Source organism: Schistocerca nitens, chromosome 1, assembly GCF_023898315.1.
Source record: "Schistocerca nitens isolate TAMUIC-IGC-003100 chromosome 1, iqSchNite1.1, whole genome shotgun sequence".
In the NCBI taxonomy this organism is placed as follows: Eukaryota; Metazoa; Arthropoda; class Insecta; order Orthoptera; family Acrididae; genus Schistocerca; species Schistocerca nitens.
The window spans coordinates 1,110,697,031-1,110,715,469 of record NC_064614.1 but is presented as its reverse complement, the minus strand read 5'-3'; the positions used below and the strand labels follow the sequence as shown (position 1 = coordinate 1,110,715,469).

The 18,439-nt window shown below is 38.5% G+C and overlaps 1 protein-coding gene across 4 annotated transcripts in view; it reads right to left on the bottom strand.

Moving 5' to 3' along the window:
- LOC126198988 (synaptosomal-associated protein 25) overlaps positions 1-18,439 on the bottom strand; it is a 393,632-nt gene that overhangs the window by 28,716 nt on the left and 346,477 nt on the right. For 2 of the 4 annotated variants that reach the window (XM_049935684.1, XM_049935678.1), the window contains one exon: positions 8,718-8,766. In XM_049935684.1, the coding sequence (XP_049791641.1) occupies positions 8,718-8,766 (49 nt within the window). Of the gene's footprint in view, positions 1-8,106; positions 8,156-8,717; positions 8,767-10,998; positions 11,048-18,439 lie in introns of all 4 variants that reach the window. The other 2 variants (XM_049935661.1, XM_049935669.1) reach the window with 2 other exon arrangements.

Genomic DNA, 18,439 nt, shown 5'->3' with positions numbered 1-18,439 from the left:
TGTAAAAATGGATGAGGAGGAATGGAACACTTGCTCCATGCATCCTTTAACTGCCTCTTTTGTCAGGTCACCAATGACAGATCCCTGTTAATTTCGGAAGTATATGAATGGAAGTACTCAAGTTAAGTATCCATTCATACAGTGCAAACATTACCAAACAGCCTACAACACTGACAATTGCTAGTCTTTCAAAATAAAACAAGGGGTAGATCAGCAACAAACAAGCTGCTGTGTATTTATTTCACAACTCTAATACAGAATTTTGCCTAAAGAAACTTGCTTCCTTACATAATGGAGTAGCGATATAGCTTATTTCCACAAACAAAGAACTTTTGATAGGTTCACAGAGTTTTTATTAGAAGAAAATAATTTTTCTTCAGAATGCACATTACTTATCAGGGAATATTGTGCTATGTGCTATAATGTGGCAGTAAAAAGGGAAATTAGGACACAGACGTGCCACACCCCCGCCTCGCCCCAAAGCCAGCATGTCCATTATCTCCCCTTCCACCCCCCCCCTCTCTCTCTCTCTCTCTCTCTCTCTCTCTCTCTCTCTCTCTCTCTCTCTCTCTCTCTCTTCCCCCCCCCCCCCCGCCCCCCTCTCTCTGTGTCTGTGTACCAGCTATTGTATTCAGTGTAGGTGCAGGGGGCAATCCCTCCCTCCCTCCCCCCCCCCCCTCACCACACCTGTCCACATGCAAACACTTTTACACGTACATTGTGTCAGCTGGTGCATTCAGCCAGCACAATGGCCATACAGATGTATGTGTATTTATATATACTGTAGTTCAAAGAGGATTCGTCCAACAGCTAATGAAGTTTTCGATGACTCAATGCCTCTACTATTCAGTGAGTTGTAAACTTTATCCTACATTACTTACATTCTGCCACAACTTTCTGAATAAATAAGCAGTTAGCGTTATTTGAAGGAACTCTCAACTGAAATGAGGACTACTGAAACAATTGGAAACCATTTTCTAAATATTGTTGGTGGTGCTAGGTGGTAGCCCACAGATAATTTATCATAAAAATAGAGATTGCAACTAACTGAATCAGTCATTACATGCTAAATATCAAATACCTGAAACAAAACCAAAACATATGCTTCCCACACACAGTACGTTTTAAACATTCCACTTTCAAATGAAATCCTAATCTGTCAGTTGTTATTTTTGTAATTTTATACAAACAAAAGTACAAGAAAAGTTACAGAAAAACTGCACATGGCAAATGCCATAAAATATTCCAGATATACAGTCATACATTTCAAGAACCTTCCAAAAATGATAAATAGAAAATAACAAATAACTGATGGTGGTTAAGTTTGAAATGGTGACCTGCAGCATGTCAGCCAGCAACACTAACCACTGCATCACACTGATTGCATCAGAACTTGTGGCACTGCTGCTCCTCCTAGTGAAACAACATCCTGCTGTTTCACATGTCCTCACTGGAGCCGAATAAAGGACCTTTGATTTAGATCTCATCTTGGGTCCTCCCCATAGTGGCCCTGGTTGATCCTCGCATTGGTCATGTTGTTACATCCTCTTCACTATGGTGAGCGTGAAGGTAGGCCCTCCCATAACGCTTCGCGATTGTCTACCTAGTTTCCTTTAATCCTCCCATCATCAATCTGTACAGAGGACATGGATGATACATCTGCACGTTTATCTTCTTGATTAAGTGTCATAATCCTTGATATGCAACATACGAGAAGTGAGGAATAATCTGATATGGTCCAAAGTAGCACTTTTGTAGCTTCTCCCATAGGCCTACTTTCCACAAAGGCATAAAAAATCCATACAAGTCTCCCAAACTGTTTTTCACTGGCTGGTATTTGGTGTTATAATGCTCTCTCTCTTTCTCGTGGGCATCCACGGTCAATACACAAGCCAGCTGCCTTGCTTGTTCAATCCTGGTGATGAGGTGTTTCACAATCATGCTGAGTACTTCCAGCTGAAGCGGGGACAGTGTATCAACTGTCATTTTGGCCTCATGATCATGGAGCAGGAAGAACTTTGTTAAAGCTGTAGTGTCTTCCTTTGCTGTGTTGTATGCAAATGCCACCATGGACAATATTGTATCCCAACTTCTCTGTTCAATGCCAACGTTTACCAACAGCACATGTGCTAACTTCTTATTGAAACACACTATTATCCATCAATCCATATTTGTCAGCTTTGGAAACCTATCCAAGAAATTAATTCCAGTTTAATGGAATGGCACTGCTGCAAGAGTGATTGATACCAGAGGCCTCTAAGGTAATTGTGGCATGTCCTCCTATTACTGGCATCCTTTGCAGTGGCACACATGGCATCTAAGAGATCGACAGAGACATGACCAGTGATACTTTTGTCTTGTTCACTTTAGAGTCTTCAGCAACGTCAGATAACCAGGAGGAGGAGTGGCAGACCACATATAAGCTGGGATGACAAGCACCCATTTCCACAACATAACATCACACTTGAATCCTCTTTCAGTTGGTTCCCCTTTTTTCAAGACTTCTAAAGCTTTCAGCTATGCTGTATCTTCCCTCCACTCAGCAGAAATGTTGTTCAATAGAGCAATGGCTGAGATTTTGTCTATGCTTCTGTGTTCTGCCAAAGGATTCCTTGAAAAGCAGTCGGCATTCTTGTGTTTACGTCCATTTTTTGTACACCTATGTGTGTGTGTGTGTGTGTGGGGGAGGGGGGGGGGGGGGGGGGGGGGAATGCAGGATACACTTTCTCAGTTGCAGAGAAGACTTTAAGAGTACTCTGAAAGCATCAGCTGCCACCTTTTTGGCATCTTCCTGAATTTTGGTATACCCATTTCACAATGTTGGAACACGAGAGGATGATAGCACCTCTTTGAAGACAAGGAAGATTTTTCTTGTGCCTCGTTACAGAAAATTTGGTGTCTTCCTGCAATAATTCTTGAAAGGTACAAATCATTTTACAGAAGTCCTTTATGAATTGCTGACAGTTTGAGTACATGCCAAGAAACCTAATCACATCTTTGAAAAAACGCCCGTCACCCAGGTAGCAAAATCACGTCATCCATTCAAGATGTCTATGCAGGTTGTTAATCATATGTTTGAAGGTGGATGGAGCATTACGTACTCCAAACAGCATTACTTTGAACTATGAGATTGTCAGGCAGTCTTTTCCCAGACAAACTCAATTTGCCAGTAGCCCATATGCATGTACCACTTCTTCCTGGATTATCCGCCAATTCGCCCATGACAATGTGTGAGTGCTGCCTAACTAGTGGATGATCCCCATAGTTGATACGGAGTTTCATCATGAACTGCTTGGTTTGTCTTTTCTCCACTCTGGATTCGAAAGCATCCAAAAACTGATGCAGAATGGCTATTACTCAGCAATATTGACCCTCAGTCAGGCCAGATCCTATTAGCAGTTTGATAATAGTTTCCTCCCCTGCATTGTCTGTAGTGCTAGCAGAGCACGATTCTTCATCAAGACAATAATATGCCCTTCCTGGATTGGTTGTCCTGAAGCACATACCTTTAGGGATGCTTTGAGGCCTCTTGTGACCGTCAGTAACCCAAAGTTCTCCATGACCACTCACAATGCTTAAGACTGTTGCTGGCATGTAGATTTCTTTTGTGTGAGTCAGCAGCTTTTTGCAATCAACAAAGGCTTAACTGATCATTCGACTGATGAATGGAACTTCTCTCATAGATAATGGCAGGATAACATCTTCAACACCAATCGCTCAGAGAAATTGTTGTGTCTGTTGAAACAGCTTCATCAACCTAGAACTCTAATCTTCCATTGTCTACAACTGCTTGTGATATCTGCAGGAAGTTCCATTTGAGAATGGCATCATGACTACACTATTAAAACGGCAAATTTGAAGGGCTGATTTTTTTCATCAATAGTTATTCTTACAACACATGTTCTTGTTGACTGGATATATTTCACATCTGCTCCCATCAGCGTATCATAAAATACAGGCTTCTTTACAGTCGCAAAATGCCATTTATTTAAAATAACCAGTTTTGCCACAGACAGTAGACCATCTTTGGACTGACTGCACCATTTGTTGGAACTGACGATGTGCTGAGCAGCTGCATACTAAGACAACAACAGTTATCATCTTAACAGTGCGCAACTGATCAGCACATCGCCAGCACCTGCAAATGTTGCAATCAATATGAAGATGGCCTACTGTGTGTGTCAAAACAGGTCATTTTAAGTAAATGATATTTTTCAATCGTGACAGTTTCTTCATATGTAACTATAACAAGTAAGATTGCTGACACTCACAATCATGCTGGTTAAAATCATGTAGGCTTCTTTAGTTGGTGATAAAGCATTTGGCATTACAGGAAAGGAATCTCTTGAGTTCTACTAGGACCCAGTATGGTTGGTTGTCTATAAAATTTCCTGTTATCTTGGTAACTGTCGTGACAGGAGGATTTTCATCTGCGGTGGCCTCACCTTCGTAGGTGGTCACCTCACTTAGTTTTTCTGAATTTGATGGCTAAGCAAGGCAACTGGTAATACTGTATGGTTATGGATAACGGCTATGGCATGTTGAGCAGTGCCCTCATCTAGGGTATGATGATGGGCTTTGTCCCAAAGGTGAACTATAATCATCTGTCATTACGTGGCTGGCATAGAACTGTTGAGATGGTTGACATCTGGCAGTGTAGTAGTCAGAGAAGACTCTCCTGCTTTCTCTGCAGTAATGTACAATGTTGCCCAGGCATCTACAGTGGAAATACAACAACATATTGTCCTCTGTCCTCCAAATGTCTGTTCTTCTTTAGGGCATTTGACTTTGTGCATGGAGCAGTTGTACCTGCATTGGTCAGATGCTGGGTTGTCGTTCGACAATGGCAGCATATGCCTGAGTTTGCTAAGTCCATTCTTTATGGCATATTTAACTGGGGGAAAAATCAAAATCAGGACAAACAGATGTGGGTTTGAACCATCATCTGCCCAAAAGTGAGTCCAGTGTGCTAAGCCCTATGCCACCTTGCTCGGTTTTGGTGCTAAGGACCGATACAGCTTCTCCTTTTCATTCTTCATTATGTCCTCACATATCGAGCAACATTTAAGGCTGCTATCTCTTGTGTACTCAGTCTGATATTTCTGGCTGCCACACACTGCTGTGTCCCTTCTCTTATGACCTGCTGCATAAGAGAGGCAAGCTCATGGTGGTCTTCTGCAACTGCCATAGGGATCACATTCAGTAGTCTGTCATACCTCCTTTCTGTTACATTTCCTCAATTCGCCGGCACCACTTGGTGAATTCCCCTGTCATTGTGACTGTCAACCCCAGTCATCCAGTATGATGATTCTGTCAGCCTCTGTCATGTTAGGATTCATGATATGACAGAGTCAAATCACTATGTATGACTGTGTTATTTTTCTTGACACTGTTCTATTCTTCAATTTTTCTTCTGCTGAGTAGAGTTGCAGCTTATTGCCACCAACCATTTTCTTCAGTTTGGCATGGAATTTGTTCCAGCTATTGAGGTTCTCTGCACTGTTTTCTGACCATTTATATAGAAGAGCACATTTCCCTAACACATCATGTCATCTCACCTGTTGTATCTGATGGCTCTCGGTCAGATCCTTTCAGCCATTTCATTGGGTCTTGACCATCCAAACATTGAATAGTCCTGTATAAAAACGTTAGCTTCCAGAAATACTAAGTATGAAATAACATATCATTGTTAATGGTTGAGTTTGTACCAGTGACCTGCAGCACACCAACCTGCAATGCTAATCACTACATCCCACTGGTAACACCAGAGCTCACAGCAATGCGACTTGAACATAACAAACTCTAAAATTATAAGTAATGCAACAATTTCAAGATATTCAGAACAAATATGAAACATGTTTGAGAACACGCATTATTTTTCAACAAAAAATATTTTTTGGTTTCATTATCATTTCATTAACTGCTTAATACAATGGGCGTGAGAATGAATATTCTAGCTTAACCCCTTGTTCACGTTTACATCATTAATGGGAGATATCAACCTCTGCTTGGATATAGAAGGGAAGCTTCTTCCCCCCCCCCCCCTAGCCCCCCGCCCACCTCCAAAGAGCCATACTAGCAAATTCATGTCAAATGGTTTGATAATACCACCAAAAGCTCGTATAGGAGTGGCTGAATTATTTGAGATTTTCTCTTCCCAAAATGCGAGTTCAGTATATGAATTACTCCACCACCCTGCTAATTCAATTAACAGGAACGTCTTTTGTATATACAGATGCACGAGGGATTGTCGAAGCTTAAATTATCACTTCGAATAAAGTTTTATGATTAATTTTTTGTAGCTTTGTCTCCTTCATCAAACAGCTGTACAATTTTGTTTTGGCTCCTCTAGTGGCATCCTATAGCACTGTGGTGCAGGGATTTGAATGTGTACAAGGGCTGCAGACATATACCTTTAAGCAAACAAAGAAACATTATGGAATTTAATTTTTCAAGGTGCTAGTCAAAATTTTGTGACTACCCTTTTTATACGTATGTTCTGCAGAATAGTTGATATCATTTTTATCAAAATGCAAACTGTTTCAAAGAACAAATTCTCCAAATACTGATAATTATTCATGATGAAGCAGTCTTCCTACCTAAAGCCAGCATACGTCGGATCACCAGATTGCACCTCATGAATGAGGGAGATATCCTGACTTCCAGCTCAGAGAGAGAGAGAGAGAGAGAGAGAGAGAGAGAGAGAGTCTAAGAAAAGACTGTCACTTCACACAACATCTTTCACACTGAAGAGCAAATTCTCATGCACAGCACACACATAAATGACAACAGAATTTCTAGTAGGCTGACATTTGCGTGAAACCAAGATGCCAGAACTGTGTAATTTAGGTTTGTATTTGGGACTGTAGAGGGGTCAGAGTGCAGTTCTGTTCCTCGGCACTGAGCTACGACAATTGTCTTAAAGCAGCAGCTAACAACTGTATCTTTATAAACAGCTGCACCTCATGTCAGACACTGCCTTTTATCTTGAATATTTCTCTCTATTTTATCCTGGCTTGTGATAGTTTCATTGCATAACTACCAGTATGTCATTACGTTATGTTCCCTTAGGTGTAAGTTAACAACATTTTAACATGACTGTACCACCTAGCTTGAGAGAAATATAACAAGTTCTACATTCTGAATGTCAATATCTATTTCAGTTTTGTGTTAATAATTTATACTACTAAAACTGATTATTTAGTTTATTTCATGAGTAAGTGACTTAAAGTTGAGGGAAAAATCTGGTTACATTACAAATTAATACTCTCCATCCCATTACCTACACAAATAGTAGCTATCGACCATGCAATGTATATCAAAGATTTATTTGTTTTCTCTCCCTCTCTCTCCATCTCTCCCCCCCCCCCTTCCGCCCACCCACCTTCCCCCCAATTGCAGCATTTTATTGGGGTACATTGAAATTTGGCAAACTTTATTGTATGAGCTAAAAGTAAAACTCACTCTAACAGATTAAACTTCACACATCAACACACATGTGCATGTGGGAGGCAGGGGGTGGGGGTGGGGGAATAATAGCAGAATTTCTGTAAATTAATCACATACCTATGTCCAAGCCATTACGTCTTTGGTCAATCGGGACACACGAGGTTCTAGATGCTGAATATGTGGAAGGATATTTATTGCACAGTTTCAAAGGGGGGTGTCATCATAATGCTTTGATAGTGCATCTTAAGCACAGATATTAAATATCAGGTAGGGATGTAATGTGTATTACTTTAAAACTGCAAATAATAAAATGTCAGAATGGCTTTAAGTTAACAATTCCTTAAGTGAAAAAGCAGAAAATTAGTGCCACATGAATATTTGCATTATGACAACTATCACACAAACACAGTGGTACTTTTTTTTGTTTGGTATACATCAAAAAATAACCATTTATCACCACCAACTTTTATTAAAATTCTACCTCCAGATTTCTTGCAATGGCTTTTGATATTACTCTGTAAGGCAACAAGATGGAGGGAAGCATGAAGAACACAAATTTTACACATACGAATTTCGATGTGTAAGTGTAGACACAGAGAAGTCTGCTACTGAGTTTGCTGTTACAACACAATGAGACATTTATCATGAAGATCTTACCCCCTTGCTCATCCAACATCACTAGCGTTTTCATGCCGACTTCGTGGCTCTACAAAATAGTAAGAGGAGTATGAACAGTGGAGGAATAGAACCTCAACCACTCCCTATCCACACTTGACTGAGGATGCCAGGATGTCTGCTCAATGCAAGGCCAATATTTATAGTCAAAATTTGCTCAATAAATGGAAATAGAAATTAAATGAAATGAGCACTGCATAAAGTTTGTGGAACCTGGCATCCCCAATTAAAAAAATAATGCTATCTCTACTTTTTACATGCAAATACGAAATTATAAAAATCAAAATTCTAAAACTAGAAACAAATAATGTGTTAAACTAAGAAATTAGTATATAATGAAAACAAAAGAGGGACATGCCCAAAAAAATTGTAAAGGAGAAACTTTAAGAGTGGATCAATGCTAAAGGCTCGCTCCCACGCCAGCACCGATGGTGTACATTAAATATTTTGTTTCTAGCACTACTGGCCAACTACAGACTACTGGCGACACGGCTGGCTCCGTCACTGCATTCCGTTAGTATCATCTCGTCAACTGCCTAGAATAGTAGGTTACATGGGTTAGTGAACGTCCCAACAACCACAATATGGCTTACCCCCTTGATGGTTCAATAACTTGAGAGATTGGGCGCCGGCTTCTTCGCTCTACATTGCAATAAAAACGAAAATGAAACTAGTAACAAAATACAAAACAAAAAATTCAAACTAACACACACAATCAGAGAGAGACAAAATTAAATTAAAAATAGTACGCTACAAACTGATAAATACAATACATAAGGACAAATAAAAAATAAAAAAACAACAAAGAAGCGAACACTGCTGAAAGCAGGAAATTGAAATGGAATTTCCAACATGATAACTACTGAGCTAAACACCCACGCCTAAAAAATTTGAGGGAAATTTTTGATAGGGTTTCAGCTCAAGTGCACTCATCTCTGAAGCTGTACCAAAGAAATTAGTCTGCTCACAGAGTAGCGAAATTCTGAATTTAGTGCTGAAGCCATCTTAATTCAACTATGTACTTAATTAGGACCTGTGCATTCTCCTCTTCACACTGTCTATTTGAGCCACGGATAACAGACTAAAGAAACTAGCTCAACATGCATTGATTTGTATCTTAAATCATCTGTCACAGAAGTAATAGTTTTCTTTGACAAACTCCCAGGAATTAATGGGAACATTGTCATTTCACTGTTAAACATGTTAACTTAATCTGTAAATCACTTTGAAAGTCTGATGAAATAATTTCAAGCCTGTGGTAAGAAATTCAAATAGAGACAAATTGAGGAAAGAAAAGATATTGACAACCCATTCATCACTTCCTACATTATTGTATCTACATGAAATTTTTGAATTTATTGCACTTAGTCAATCATTTAATTTTTGTACATAGTCTTGCCACCTGTGAGTGAACTGAGCTGTTTGCTGGTAATGAGATGAGCAGGGGCAGGGTGGATTTGGACTATGGAGATAGCAGACGCACATACACTGATCGCGGCAAATGAAGGGCCAGGGCAAAGGGTAAGAGGTGAGGTCATTAAGCTGGCAAGCGCCAGATTCTTGCCCTCCATCCATTATGTACACATTTCAGTTACTGCATGAACATGCACATACTGAGCAACGATTTAATGTGTATTTTACAGTTAGTGACATGTTAGTTCTGTACAGTTTTCTTTGAAGACATGTTTGATTTCTGTTTAATGTTATTAAGACTTTATGTTTTTAATACCGGGTGTTGTCTTACCAACAGGTGTAGTTTGAAGATCATCCATTATGTTCTTGAGGGTATGAAAATGTTTCAAGCCGAATATCATGTATGTAAGTATAAGAAGTTACTTTACAGGAATTCACTACCTACACACAAGAAATACCTGCAACTAAACATAACTGGTTGTGAAGTGTTGTTTGTAAAAAAATGACACCTTACAATTTGCAATTAATGACCAAAGGATGTTTAGGATTATATATGTTACAGCTTCATGACTTCATACGAATTACAAAAGAAAAAGAATATGTTACTGTGTCTGAAAGAAACTTACTGTCATATGTCTGCAAATTAATTCAACAACTTGTGTTGTAACAGGTCCACTAAAAAAAGCATGGCAAAAAACACTTAAGAGATAGATGTGTGCTGCGATATTATTAACATTAGCCTACATTAGCCTAACAAGATATTTTACATAAAAGAAAACTTTAAATGCTTGAAGTGCACTCAACGATGTAACACTTTGCAAGTCAAGACCTGTGTGTGTGGTGCCCACTGGATGTGCATTACAAGACCATAAAGCACATGGCAGTTGCAGCATTTGGGCTCCCAACACCGAAGGTACGACTGTAGCAAATGTTACTCCGAAGAGAGTGCTGTACATGTTCATCTGAGAACCTTTGGTGTGTCTACACAATCTTTTTGTGATCATAACAGTCATGTTAATGGTTGTGTATTAAATTCAGTAAGAAGCAGTATAAATTCAGTCTTTTACATACAACTCAGTTTATGCTAAGACTGCAATTATGATGACATTAATTAATAATAAATATATCCCTGCTTGGGATTCCAGCAGTTGGGTTATAGCAACAAAAGAATGAATTACAGGAAGTGTAGCTGTAGGAATACAAAAATAATATTTAATCAATGAGAAACAATTCTTACAAGGAAAATGTTGTGTTTACACTAGGGTCATATCATTCATTAGTGAAGCTGCCTAAACAGGCACTTTGCTTCCACATAAAATCTGTGATGGTGTAGGCACAGCAAGGCTAGCAGACAACAGTAACATGCATCAGTCATGTTGTGGACTGTGAGCAGTGACCTTGTGGTAATCAAAAGGTGGGGTGGGTCAGCAGCAGAGGGGAGGGTTCGGGGAGGGCACTCACCTCCCTGGTCATCTAGGGCAACCAGAGTACGGATGCCAGCCTCCTTGCTCTGGGCAGCGAGAAAAGAAAAAAGAGCCACAAACCATTTAGTTACAAGCAGGTTTCGACACAACAGTGAGAACGGCACGTACAACAGTATTTTGTGTAAAGTTAATTAGTGAGAATTAATTTGTCACGAGCAAGAGGAATGAAATGTTACGTAGTAATTTATGTATAGTTCTGGACAGAGTTTGTTTAAGTTTTGTGAGTTATTAAGAACATTTTTGTTTGTTGTGTGCCAGAATTACAGTTTTAAATAGTATGACTTAAGTTTTAGCCTGAGTTATTGTAAGTATATTTATTAGCTCTGTTAGAACAACAAATAGCTTTAGAGCATACAACACGATTTAGCAACACACGTTGCTTATAATAGTAAAACAATACCAAGAAATATAAAATATACCCACTTACTACAAATAAAAATTATATACACATAATATCTAGAAAGAAGCAGCAGCGGCAGCAACAACATAGAAGTGATAAAGTAAATGTCTTGTCCTGTAGCAACGGTCAGTGTGTGGTTATGCTGTGTGTGGGTTCACCAGCTGAGCTGCCACATACCTGTGCATGCAACACAGTGACACACCCAACAATCTGCACACAAATTAAAATAAATATAAACAAACAAACAAACAAACAAATTATAATGACAACACACGTAGCAGCCACTAGAGATGGGTTCTTGTCAGCAGGTCAATGAGGGTTGATTGGGAAATGGAGCAGGTTTCCTACAACACAGAGCAGACAGAGACAACAAGCAAGTAGAGAGACAGACAAACAGATACGCAGACAGAGAAAAGAGAGACAGTTAGACAGACAGACAGAGAGATGGCAGGTCTAGATTCTGACCTGGCCAAAACCTTACCTCATGCTGCTGCCTGCCCATGTGGAAGGCACTGCCAGTATAATTCTCTCTCTACTACACAACTGTAGGTGGCTTGCCCAGCTGCTCATTACTAAAACATTTCCCTAAACCAGCAGCCTACAGGCTCACCACCTACAAATACGTAGGATCGCTCAGTGGGTGTTTGGGAGTGATGCGATTATTTCCTGACATCTTAGGCAGTATATACTTCAAAGAAAAAATTTATTGTTTTGCATAGAAGTACCTTTTACACCAAAGGATGGATGTTTAATACAGCAAATCTCCATTCAACAACTCTGCTTACCAAAAGGCACATAACTCTTTTCATTCAATGCTCAACACAGGTACATAAAAAAAGAATACTGTACCCATACCTCACCAGACGTGTGGTAGACCTTTCAAATATCTATTACCACTGACCATGGCCAAGTAATGCAGAGGATGATCGTTACATGATCATCATCTGACAAACAAAGATATGGAAGATAAGCTGAGAAATAATATTTAAACAATATGGAATAAAAATGACGATAAACTATCACCAAACTCAATAAATTCCAAAGTACCTTAATACACTCCACTGAGCAAACCTACCACAGGCACATGACAATTAACAGAGGCAGAAACGGACACACTGCTTAACAACTAGGTAACTTCTAGCACGTTTCTAGTTCCCAGCACAAAACAAACTCACTCTCTCTCTCTCTCTCTCTCTCTCTCTCTCTCTCTCTGTCTCACTCACTCACTCACTCTCTCTCATCCCTCCCCCAAAACAAAACAAAACAAAACAAAACAAAACACACATACACACACACACACACACACACACACACACACACTCACTACACCCCTCCATCCATTCCACCACTTATGCATAGACTTATAACCACACATCTACATTTTTCTTCATTTTGTTGCTTCTCTCTCTCTCTCTCTCTCTCTCTCTCTCTCTCTCTCTCTCTCTCTCATATGCAACAGCCTTGAGGCATAAGCAAATATCCAATTGTTTAACTGCACACACACACACACACACACACACACACACACACACACACACACACACACACACACACACCCTGTCATTCAAGCCATTTGGTCTACATACTGAACTGACATATTACTATTTTATCATGTTTTAGCTACCAGAATCTAAAACACTTGTTAATACTGTTTTCTGCTGCTGGTCCTCATCACACGATGCTGCACTTCTGAAAAAAGTAGAATTTACAGCTAGATGCAGGGGACACACAGCATTCAAAGTTAACATAGATGCTGGTCACAGAAGAATGAAAGAGGAGACAGAAATTTGCCACCAGGTGGGTACAGAATTTCTATGCTCACCAATTCAGATCTAAAGTTTGAAGTTAGAAAAACCAGTGACCCTTTGTGGACACCACCACTTTACAACTGTTGATAAATGTGACAGTTTTCTAATTTCTGAACTATATAATTGTCTACTAAGATTTGCGTGTATTCTTTGGCTTACTTTATGAATACAAGAGAGATGCTTTCAGCTAGATTAAATAGATAATTTGACCTCATGGCAAATGAATTCAACATCTGAGATTTGGTTAATCAGTAGCAATAACAGAATGGAGAATATCAATATTTGTTAAATATATGAAGAGATGAACATTTTTAAATGTATTATCAGCAACACATTTGTAAGTGTTTAACATAAAATCGAGACACAAAATTAAGCAGGTAAATATTTGTTTGCACAAACAAGTATTTATGCAAATTACTTTCTTCCTCTTCCACTATTCCTATCTCCTCTTGTATTATTACTTTTCCTACTCTAATCTCCCAATTTCCCCCTCATGCTTGGTCCTTTTTCCTCTTTGTTTACCAGTATCCATCACCTCTCTCTCCAGTCACAATACTCATCACACTTTCTCCATCCTTTTCAGAGTCCTCAATTAAGATTTGCAGAAGTGCTGTGCATTTTTTTTATTTTGTTTATTTTTTTTTTATTTTTGAATCTTGTGTGTTGCACTTCTATTTGTTGTTCAGTTTCATTTTATACTGCTATGTATCTTTTGCACTGGAAACAAACACTGTTGTTCAACCTCTTCTTTGTAAAGATTATCTGCATTTCTCCTCCTCCTCCTCCATTTCCAAGAACTATCCACTCACAAAGCTCCTGAGTCACCCATTTAGTTAGCGTCACTGTTGCCACTTACAATTTCATGAATCTGACTTTCTATGCATCTCCCTTTGACCAAATTAACAACTACCCTGAAAGTTAGTGTAGCACGTACAACAAGAAAAATGAGTAAGTTATGATTCATAACTATCAAATTCTGGAAGAAAAGGTGACAGTGTAAGCTGTAGTATGTTGATTATAATTATTATAATGAAAAACAAGAAAAATAATTGTTTAGTCATCAAGGATTAAGCACCTGCCTACTTAGGTTTCACAACCCACTCCATTATATATATATATATATATATATATATATATATATATATATATATAGAGAGAGAGAGAGAGAGAGAGAGAGAGAGAGAGAGAGAGAGGGAAACATTCCACGTAGGAAAAATATATCTAAAAACAAAGATGATGTGACTTACCAAATGAAAGTGCTGGCAGGTCGACAGACACACAAACGAACACAAACATACACACAAAATTCAAGCTTTCGCAACAAACTGTTGCCTCATCAGGAAAGAGGGAAGGAGGGGGAAGACGAAAGGATGTGGGTTTTAAGGGAGAGGATAAGGAGTCATTCCAATCCCGGGAGCGGAAAGACTTACCTTAGGGGGGAAAAGGACAGGTATGTATGTGCGCGCGCGCACACACACACACACACACACACACACACACACACACACACATATATATATATATATATATATATATATATATATATAGTGTGTGTTCATTCAACTAGCCCATGGGGTAATTTTTGCTCTCTTGTCTTTGTAATTTGTCATCACCCAATCACACTAATGTTTTTTTCTTTCTCTGTCTAGGTTGTTGCATTTTATAGTTTATAATGTGGATATTTAGCTCCTGTTTTTTCTGTTTTCTTCCTTATGTCTAGTACAATATCTACTTACTTTCTACAGGAACTTTGTTTCATTGCACATATATTTAATTTTTCCATTTTGTTATTTAGGGTATACATTTTACATTTCTTTTTTCATTTTGATCATTAACAAATGGCAAGAAGCTGATTTATATGCTACATTAATTCCCGTTTTTACCCAACAGATCCATTCTTTGTTAATACTGGCAATCTAAAGTGTTAAATGATGTTTGGAAAGGGTAACTTCCTTGATTATAATCTCCAAGTTTTCAGTGCTTGTGACTCTTGGGAAACAAAAGTATGGTACAAAATCTGAGAAAATTGTTTTAAATTTGAATTTCTGGAAAGTGTGAAATGCAGAATTCCTGAATACAAGAGGAACAAACCTGATTATATCAAGTCTGCCCCCTGCAGATGCACCCTTGTGTCTACGTCTCATCTACCACTGAAGCTAAGATTACTGCAATCCCTCCGCATTCATTAAACTGTCCAGTATATTTGCCCAGTTAAAAAAAAAAAAAAAAATTACAACTTCGAGTTCTTGATTGACCAATAACAGACTTACTGTGTCAGTACAACGTTCCAATGGATGGCATATTGCTGAAGGTTTAACTTTTGTACCCAGACAAGTTGGTCATTGTAATCAAACATCAGCTATTTCCCTCAGCATGAGTAGCTGTAATACACATTTTTTTTTTTTTTTGTCTACAAGAAAAAAGTTCTTTTCTTTCTGTACAACAGCAACTAAAATGTAAAAGAACCATATTTGGTTCACACAGGAAGATATTTAACACCCACCATTTGTAACAGGATCTGAATTCAACCTTCTCGTCTCCAACTCTTACATCCAGCACAACCCTGACAGAATGCATTATTATTGTAATCATATTACTTTGTTGATCAGCTTTTGACCTTTTTATTATTTTTCATGACTGTTGAGGCACAAAATCTCTTTAAATGCCTTTCCAGTTTCGTGTACTGTTATAAAGAAAGGCACCCAGTCACCTACTGTAAACAGAAGTGCGGATGATAGAAACACAAAACAGGAATGTGAATTTGCGTGCTTTTACTAGAAAAAGGCAAGAGCTGAAAAGGTAGTGTGGATTCCATTTCCTGATACATGTTTCTATGCCCCCTCAGTCCATTATAGGCAAATGGTTGCCTTTCCCTTGTTTTTCATACTGCTCTATCCGGGAATTTGCATTATTGTCATACATTGTTATCTTTTTTTGCTGTGACAAATTCTGCCACCTTCCTATGGTACACTTTATCATGAAAGGAAGTAGTGGGCATTGGAAATAAAACAGAAAAATTCAACTACATTAATGGTATAATCTATAAAAATGTGCAAGATGAGGCAAGGAAGAAGACCAGAATAAAATTTTATAAAACCATCCTATCTCTTCAGGAGTAGGGGTGTGGACTAACAACACAGTGATTAGTGGGTAAGAAGAAGGGGCAGGAAGAGAAATAACGAAATAATTACAAAGTACAAAAGATCACATACAGGACTACATTACAAAATGGGTAAATTACTTGCAACATGCCCATATTGCATTATATATAATGAAGTGAAGACCACTGGAATGACAAAGAATTTGGACAATTCTGCATCACTGACTAATAGGCGAACAAACAAGAAAATTATGTTGTATTAGATTGTCTATGTTTCTTTAATTTGTATTCAAAATATTTGATTCCTCCATTCCAAGTTATCAATCGCTAAGTAAGTTCTTAGCAAAACAGCTTTCTCTTGTTTGAACAATGTATTTGCTTTCATAACACTGTGATCATAAAGTAAGACATAAAAAGACTCTGGTAACTACATACAACTAGTATCAGGCAGGTCAGGTGGCACTGACAGAATCTCAGAAAATTTGTTCCCAGGCCCCTTGAGGCAGTAGTATTTAGATCTTCCAGTTTCAAACACTTAATCCTTTTTTGTTTACAAATTGTTCAAATAACTCACCAAAACATCCCTGTGAACTGTTTGAACACTCTACTGCTGTCATATCAGTTTTTTATGTGTGTGTGTAATATTATAGGATATTCTCATAAATAAAAATGCACCATACTGCTGTCACAGATGAATTGGTAGTGTATGCTGTTGCATTGTGCAGCACAAAATTAATGTACATCTTTTTGTTATGTAAGATGCTTCCTAACACCAAAAATGATACAGCAATCCCCCTACATAATCTTTCACAGCATTCCATATTCAATCTAATCTTACCAAAAATATTGTCACCTTTTGATGATGCTTGCACCTTATCCTCTTACAGGGAAGTACTTTTTCAAGGTATGGTATGTGATGATAATCATTGTGAGCTAAACAGCAGTAATGTGAAACATCCATGCTAGAGTTGTGCAATTACAAAAGCTTAAGTGTTGCTTACATTTCGAGTGCTGTGTGTGACATTGTGCAAGAACCCATACTGGGGAGACAGGCCCTGATTGTAACAAACACTCTAGCCCATTCCTCAGACTCTTCCAGGTGGCTTTCAGCTTTAGCTGAACTAGAGGAGTAAGTAGCAGCCTCACAAAGAAGTCCAAGAAAATTGTTGAGCCATTTAGCACTTCAGACAGGAGCATCAGCAGCATCTGCTCACAGGGCTGTGAAGAAACTTTCACTGCATCAGCTAACAAATTCAGATGTAGTCTTTGCATGATGGAGACACTGATCCAGAAATCAGTCTTTATTCTGATTAAATGTGCTCAAACTGACTGGAGAGGGATGTGGCTGGAGGGGGTTGTGATTACATAGAATGATTTATGTTCAAAGTATGAAAATCCTCAATGAAAGCATCTGCATATGCAAAAATCTGAGTGTGGTGTGCAGTTAGCTCAACACAAATTAAATCATAAATGCTACTAGATTTCTGAACAATATACAGTATGTTTATTCCGAGAACTGACTTACAGAAAGACCTATGATTACTGTTTACACAAGACAATAAAAAGAACAGACACCACTAATGTAAACATGACAGTATCAAACAAGGATACTTTGTATTATTAAAAACACATCATGTATACAGATATCACAGACATATTGCTGTTGTGTGTTCTTTCAGTTGGTTGGCCTGTTGGGGCAAATGGAATAAATTGCAAGGCCATCAATCTCTCAATCAAGAATTAGTTGCTCTGGATTCTTACTTCTGCCAGAAATTTGATCAGATGATAGAAGTATATAGGAGTGATGACACAGAGACTGAAAGTAATACTGACGCAACAGCAGATAATTTACGAAGAACTAAAAGCTTGTAAATCAGGCCAGTAAATATGTCAAAGAAGATGCGGGATCTCTCAGGGCTGACCTGTGGCAAGAGAAATCACACCTACAACCAAACCCCTGCCAAGCCGATTAAGGTTGAAGATAGCTGCAGAATAAATAAACAATGCCTTCTATTCAGGAAATTCATAACAATTAAAATGAGAAGGCTAAAATGTAATGGACATCAGCCGACGCATCAATAACACAATAATACAACAACATGAGAGACTA